Source organism: Artemia franciscana, chromosome 3 (genome assembly GCF_032884065.1).
Source record: "Artemia franciscana chromosome 3, ASM3288406v1, whole genome shotgun sequence".
Lineage (NCBI taxonomy): Eukaryota > Metazoa > Arthropoda > Branchiopoda > Anostraca > Artemiidae > Artemia > Artemia franciscana.
The window spans coordinates 44,356,401-44,364,757 of record NC_088865.1 but is presented as its reverse complement, the minus strand read 5'-3'; the positions used below and the strand labels follow the sequence as shown (position 1 = coordinate 44,364,757).

At 31.1% G+C, this 8,357-nt stretch overlaps 1 protein-coding gene across 1 annotated transcript; it reads left to right on the top strand.

The window, feature by feature from the left end:
- Positions 1–5,901: 5,901 nt before the first annotated feature.
- LOC136025305 (tetraspanin-2A-like) lies at positions 5,902–7,415 on the top strand (the record flags this gene model as incomplete). The annotated part of the gene is given in 1 exon segment (XM_065701205.1): positions 5,902–7,415. A coding segment is annotated over 1 exon segment (99 nt), but the record flags the coding sequence as incomplete, so codon positions are not given.
- Positions 7,416–8,357: the final 942 nt, after the last annotated feature.

Genomic DNA, 8,357 nt, shown 5'->3' with positions numbered 1-8,357 from the left:
AAAACTTTAAAACTAAAACTTTAAAAAAAAGCTTTAATATTTCACGAATTTAAACTAAAACTTTAAAATCAAAATTCAAATATCAGGCTTTTAAAGATATAGCACTAAAACGAGAAATTAAATCTTAATCTTTTAAAAATATAACTTTAAAACTGAATTCTAATTCCTTAGCTTTAAAACTAAAACTGTAAAGGCAAAACTTTTAACTATTTTCCTAAAGTGAAGTCCTTGCAAATCTATGGAAAATAATAGCGTAAAATATCATATATACACGAGGCCATATCCAGGGGGCTAGGGGGTTTGAACCCCCTAAAAAATGTTTGTCCGTCTCATAAAGAAATATAATAAAAATGAATATGTACAAATTTTTGATGAGTTTTAAAAAATGTTGTAACCCCCCCCCCCCTGAAAAAAAACACTGGATATGGTTCTGTGTGCATATCTTGTAAAAATTCATTGACAACCTATGTTTTTTTGCTACTGGAGGCTAAAAAAAGAAAAGTATAAAACTAAAATCTATAAAACTAAAACTTGAATTTAAGTTTTTTCTAAACTAAATCTGCATAACCCTATGGAATGGAATAGCATGATATATTATATGCGAGTTCAAAATTGCTGAACACATTTTGGGTCAAAGGTGCTCATTCGTAATTAGACAAATTAAAATAGTAAATTGTCGGGTATAATATGATTTTTTCACTTATTTGGTAGTTTTTGAAAATCAAGGCTAATAATATATAAATACGATATGAAATAAATCATAAAAACTTAAAGGGTAAATTAATTTTTTCCTTATTTCTTAAAGAATGCATGTAAGATGTTTTTAAATTTGCTTTTCTAGTATTGTAGGCTCTTTGTCAATAAGTTTGTGATTTCTGTAAGTAGTTCAAAATCGTTCTATAATTATACTAACCTGATTGAATAGTTATTATATGTAATTTAAATTTGTGAAATGATTATTTTGGCCATTTTTAAAAGAAAATTATCTTCAACTCCCCATAGAAAGAAATACAAGTTATTTGCAAATTTATTTAGATTTGTATTGGTTTTTAGGACAGTTGCATATATTGCTTGCTAATTTTGAGTGTTTTGGGTTTTTTAGTAGAAGATGAAATAGTTTCAAATAGCAAACAACACATGTTTTCAATAAATCAATTGATGATTTTTTTCAAGTACTCCTAAAGCTTCATATATAGCTTTGTAAAACTTCTTAAAATTGAATATATTATACTGGATTTTTGTGTTTTGGGGTTTTGGAGAAATAATTCTCAAGCCTCCAATAGTAAAAAAAGTAAGTTTTTAAGGATTTTTTCGAGATTTGCACTTTTTCTTCCATATACTCTAACATACCACACCAACTTTGAGCGTTTCGAGGCTTTTAAAGAAGTAATCCTCAAGCATCCACTAGCAGTAAATATAGGCTTGTAATGGTTAAGTAAAAATAGGCTTGTAATGTTTGTAATTTTTTCTTAGATTTGCATATGAAACTCAATGGTTTTGAATATATCGTACTGAATGGATCCTTAATGATTATTTCCAAGACTTGCATATATTTTTTTTTTACATTTTGAATATATCGTAGTGAATTTGCAAGTTGTAAGTGTTTAATGAAGTAGTCCGTTTACCTCCAATAGCAATAAAAACACGTTTTTATTTAATCCTTCTAAGATTTAAATGTTAATCCATAGCTTGAAATATATTGTACTAAATATGTATATATTGAGAGTTTTGAAAAAGTAATCTCCAAGTAGAAAGAAATACAAATTTTTAGTAAGTTCTTTTAAGAATTGCAAATGATATATCCATATTTAACAATATATGTCACTTAGTTTGTTTGCTTTGGGTTTTTAAGAAGTAATCTTCATTTATCCAATAATTGTGCTTACTTTAACTTGGATCAGGTCAACGACTGTGAGCCTTCTCTGGCATCCAATAGTACGTCAACGATTGAACTCCATCTTTGGCGGTCTAGGGTAAATTCTTGCGTGATTTCGAGCCAGTTCTTATCCCACCGTTGGTCAAAGTGACGAAATCCTCCTTCGCGTTCAAGGTCATCTTTGACGCAGCCAAGCCAGGTTTTACGTTGTCCCCCTTGGCGTTTCATCCAGCCGGGGAGAGGCTAGGAGTGAAGGGCTTTTTTGGTCAGTGCCTCAAGTGGTTGGCGTTGGATGTGCTTGTACCAGCGCAGGCGGCGTCTCTTGATAACTGACGAAATTCAAGGCGCTGGGAGCATGATTGACAGAGATCTACATTGCTCATTCTGTCAGTTGGTCTGACGCCGAGGATCCTCTGAAGGCAAGAATGGTCAAAGACTTTCAGATCATGTAACTCTGATGGTTTCAGAACCCAAATTGCTGATAGAATGTGGCGTCATTTTGCTAATGCGGGGAACGATTTGGTCCAAAGTATAGTTATTTCTGAGCATTTTAAGAAATATTTATCGAATTCAAGTGATGTTTCAGCATATTTGAAGCCAATCAATGCTTCTGAGCTTTCCGAACCATTAAAAAATTAAAAATTGGAGCTTCAGGCTCTGATTTTGTAACAGTTACTTTAAAGTATATCTACCCTGTTATTTCCGGTCATTTAGTGTATTTATTGAATGAATGTTTAAGGACTGGAGTGTTTCCAAGTTGTTTTGAAATTGCAAAAGTTATTCCTGTCTATAAAGGTGGAGATAAAAATGTACTAGGGAATTATAGGGTCATTTCATTATTACCAGTAGTATCCAGATTGCTTGAGAAATTGATAGTTAAAAGAATAGTTGAATTTTTGGAGAGTAAGTCATTTTTTAATCCAAATCAATTTGGTTTTCGGATGGGTTTATCTACTGAGTATGCTGTTTTATTTTTGACAACTTTTGTGAGTGATATGTTGGATAATGGTATGAAAGTCGCTTCTGTTTTTGTTGATATTGTTAAAGCTTTTGACTGCGTTGACCATTTATACTCATTGCCAAATTAGAAAATTACGGTTTTAGAGGACCATTTCTTGAATTACTGTCGTCATTTTTAAAAGAAAGAACTCAATATGTACAACTAGGAGATCATGTTTCTTCAGTCAGTAGTGTTAAATTTCGAGTACCTCAAGGATCTGTTCTTGGTCCCCTGTTATTTCTAATTTTTATAAATGATTTATTTAGAGCTTTTAATATGATTTCGTATGATCTTGACATTGGATGTGACGGGAAAAAAGTAATTGTTCCCAGCTTTGCGGATGACACTCATATAACTGTGGCTGCACAAACAGGAATTCAGCTGTTGAGTCGTATTAGTTCTTGTCTGGAGTCTGTACAAAAGTGGATGAAGCTTAATAAGTTAAATTTGGATTACAGTAAATCTTGCTTTTTATTTATGATAGGAGCTCAAATTATTACCCTTGGATAGACAGACTTAATATTGCTGATATGAGTATTTTAAGAATAAAATTGTACAAAATATCTAGGAGTTTTAATTGATGAATGTCTCAGTTTTAGGTAACATATAGATTATATCAGTCTTAAACTCGCTAGGAATGTTGGCATTTTAAGAAAGTTGCAGTATATTTTCCCAAGAGATATTTTAAGAACAGCGTATTATACCTTAATTCATCCTTATCTGCTATATTGTTGTAATGTTATTGTGTAATGTTATTGTGTAATGTATATATCCTTCTCATCTCCATCATATTCGAGTTTTACAGAATAAAGCGCTTCAAGTGTTATGTGGTGTAGGTTTTAAAGACTTGGTAAAAAAGAGGTATATAGAATGCAAAATCTTACCAATAGCAGGACTTATGACTTTTTATCGAAGCCTGTTTATATATAAGTATTTTCAAATTTGTTTACCAATATGTTTTAAAAGTATGTTTGAATTAGGAAGTGATATTCATACACATTCTACGAGACATTCCGATATAATTCGTCGTACGCTTGCTATTACCCGTAGATCTCAATTTTCTATTCGGCATATAGGACCCCATGCATGGAGTTCTTTACCTACGACTTTCAGAAATATGGATAATTTTCTTGATTTTCGGCGGAAATTAAAGCTATTTTGCCTTAATATTTATGGTTTTGATAGTTGAGTGGACCTCAAGTGGAGCCAAGATGTTGGTTTTGTTTTGGGCGAGACTGGTCAGGTGGTTTTAGTTTCTTTTTGTTTTGTCTCTTTTGAAGTGTAATTCCGTATCGATTGAAATGCAGGGTAATTGATTTTTTTCTTCTTCTTTTCTTTTCTTTTTTATTTTCCTTTTCTTTTTTATTTTCTTCTTATTTTCCGTATTATTTTTATTTGTATGTGTAGTGGGGTTGTAAGCCCAAGCATGCTTTGCTTCGGGCCATTTGCTTGTTTTGTTTTGTTATTTATATTAATAAACCCATCTTTCTCTCTCTCTCTCTCTCTCTCTCTCTCTCTCTCTCTCTCTCTCTCTCTCTCTCTCTCTCTCTCTCTCTCTCTCTCTCTCTCTCTCAAGATTCACATCCATATAGATGAACCAACATGACGAGTGCCTCGTAGCTTTAATGTCTTCATTTTAAAATTTTAGTTGTAATGCAATAGTTTTAAAGTCTTAGTCTTAGAGTTTGAATTTTAAGTTTCAGATTTAAAGTTTTTATTTTAAATTTATTATTAAAGTTTCAGTTTTAAAGTTTTATTTTTAAGGTTCTAGCTTTATAATTTTTAGATTTAAAGTCTTATTTAAAATATACTGGCTATTCCTCGGCAATGATGAAGCCTATGTTTTGGAAATTACTGAGAAGCATTGACATTTCAAGTTTAGTTTTGAGCAGTGAAAATTGACTTAGTTGTATCTTGATAAATCCATTCAATCTTAAGATATCAATTACGTAAATTAAAATTTAGTTTCGTCTTAAATGAAGAAAACCAAAATTGGATTTTTTTTTCAGAATTTGCTAATCTATATATTGAAGAATATTATTATGTCATTAGATGTATAGTTTATAGCATCTTTTGAGATATTAAAATATAAATTTTGAGTTTTGATATTGCTCTTTACTTTCCCTCCTATTTGCAAACAAAATAAGGACTAGAGATACTATTTAATATTAATGCCTTCAAGGTTCTCTGAAAGTTTCAACTTGAAAAGGTCGTTCAAACTTGATATGGTAGTCCAAATTTTGAAGTTTTTTGTAAGATTCCGCTTACTTATATGGGAAAATCTTATTATTAAACTTTTTTTATCTCTATATTGGACAGTCTTATTATATAGTTAGAAATTCTCAATTCTTAGTATCTTTTGATGTATTAAATACATGTTTTAAGTTTTAATATTGCTCTTTACTTTCCATTGAATATCTACACTTGAAATAATCTAAGAATTTTGTTCAATATTCCTCTCTCCAACAACCATTGAAAAATTCATCTCGATAAGTCCATTTAATCGTGAGATCCCAAATTACCAAACTTTCTTAATACTTACATCCTCTTTTCGATCACGGTGATGTAAATTTTGAAGTTGTTATCAGAACCTGCTAGCGCAACATCCAACCAATTAAACAGAACAAATTAAGATTTTCCGCGCTAATTTAGTTAATTTATTACAGGATTATAATTTGCAGCTTTTGCATTTTCATTGATGGGGTCGAATGGAGGATGAACTATATTAATAATGGAAAGACTTATCATAACAATGATATTATAACCATAATAATTAACAATTTAAACTGTCATATGAGGAGTTGCCCCAGTACCTGTAATGAACTTACAATCTAATGTCAGAAGTGCGCAGTATCATACCCCTTTTGCAGGCACTTACGTTGGGTAATATAGTTTTATTCCTTCCATGTTCTATCAAAAGTTGTCAAATGTCATCCTAAAATAGATTATTATGCACGTATGCCGTGTAACGTATAGTTTTTGTATTAAGGTTAGCCAAATTTTATGTTTTGAAATGTCTTTTCAGATACTAGCTGCAATTTCTGCCTTCTGGATGAGAAGCGCTGTTTACAAATTAAACAGGGATTCCAAACTGTATAACAGAGTACCAGGAAGTGGAATGTGAAAAAAGAAGATATTGTAAGAGACTGAAATTTTCAAGATTTAAGTGACGTTGCAAATTTGGTGTAAACGTTATAAATGTCCACAAACAACAAGACGAGTGCAAAAGTAATTTATGGTTTTCAAAATGAAGTTTAAAATATTAGAGCTGATTATGCTGAGCCAAATTCATCAAGCCTTTACTGTTTTAATAATGAGATATAGGTTTGTTTGTTTTTTGGGAAGAAATAGTATATAAATCATCGATTCCTGTAGGTCGAAAGAACATTATTCTTGAATGAAGCTGTCAAACGGTTTTGCACACAGATTGTCACTCGATGAATCATTTGAGGCAGTCTCTTCTAGCCGATCTTCTTTTACTTCTAGAGTCTTTATTAAACTATTAGGATATTTCGTAAGGAATAACACTTTTATGTATTGTAATTTTGTTTCCTTTTTTGGTGATATCTTAATGCTATCACAGAAATCACTTGAACTGCTAGAAACTTTTCTAAAACATGCCATTTTTCAAAATTCACACAGCTAGTATCCTTACACAGCGTCGGAGAGAAGTTTCTTAGGACTTTACATAGATCACTCGTGTACCAGATATAAACTATATCTATCTATGCAGAGAGTCTACACAGACCAGAAGGATTATAAGCCATCTGTAAAAATACTTATTATCAGGGTTTATCAGGATATTTTATTGGGTTGTTGATATTATCAGGATAACTAACGTTTCAGTTTTATTTTTATGGCTCTAGTTTTTAATTTTTACTTTCAAGGCTAGTTTAGTTTAGTTTTTTTTTCTTTTTTGCAACTTTAAATTACATGAACTACTAAAACTTTGTAGCTGGGATTACTCTGCTGAAAAAAAAGTCACTCATCTGCACAAGGAATACGGTTTTATACTATTGAATACCCTTTTCTCTTAAGAGGAACATGCCAGGGGGAAAATAAATATAAACATAAATTAAAATTTCAAATCTTGGCAACTAACAATTTACCATCTAGTTCATCAAAACATTATTTTTTGTTTTGTATAAAAAATAACCATTTCGAAGTCCTAAGGATGCAAGAATATAGATGTTTTTTTATTTGCAAGAGTCACTGGAAATAAAATTGGTTATTATTTTTACACCTATCTAAATTTATCAGATTACTGCCAGTGTTAAGTAAACCAGTGAAGTTGCAGCATTTTTTTTTTGCGATTTTATAGTATGAAGTGTTTTAATATACTAACAATTTGTGGCATTTGTTTCAATTTATTGGCTGTGTTAATTTTTCATTTTGTAATTTTATCATTTTCAATTTGTGTTTTGCACTGGCCAAACTGTGACTTAACTTGTTTATGATTAAATACATAAAACATCGAAAAACCATAATGTTTTGCTATAGAAGAGTCTGCTAATATAAAAAATAAAGTACTTTTAACAATTGTGGACCTACGGTTTTGTTCTAGGTGAAAGGAAGATGGATTATTGGGGGACTCCAAGCAGAAGCACGTTTTGGCAGAAAACAATCCAATGTATAATATAGTTATACATTGAAAAGTTATGCATATGAAAGTTATACATTTTAAATGATATTATACATATGAAAAGTATAATAAAGTAGAGGTCAAGTTGCAGATGTACTAAGATTCCACAAAGCAGTGAAGACAGAGTCAGAGGCTATTCGAAGAAATAATCTTATGGCTTTCGACTTAGTTTTTTATCCTCTTCATGTGATGCTTTATGATACCACAGAAGAAAGACCAAACATCTGACAAACTTTCAACTCAAATTGAGCTGATCAAGATGTTTGATGAAGTATTTTGTCATACTTTGTCATCACCATTCAATCCCGCGCATGTTCCTAATAACGGGAACATTTGCGGGATTTTTTTTTTGGCTTAAATAAAGAAAGAAAAAGACGAAAGCAACATTTTAAACTCATTTAAAAGATAATATTCAAACAACAACTATGCCAATGCTCAAAACAGAAAGGATAAATAAATACTTTATTAGTGACTAAACTAGAACCCAGTACTTGGCAGCTACAGTAAACAAATACTCACACAGCACAAAACGACAAGGAAAATCAGCGAAATACACACAAAGACGCACTACCAATAAGAAAATTCAAAACGAAGTGAATTGCAAGTGCATAACTTTAGAATGTCATTAAAAAATCAACGCGAAGTAAAGAGCTACATTAAAACTTAAGACGACCTTAAATGATTCTGCATATGTGGCAGGCTGCCATTCCTCAATACCCGCAGTTTACGCTAGAATTTTATATTGCTTTAAAAATAGTTTTTATTCATGTTAAAAATTCTTGTGTGTGAACGGTGACTCTTAAGAAATTGGGACAAAAAATTGAAATTTAGCATAAAAT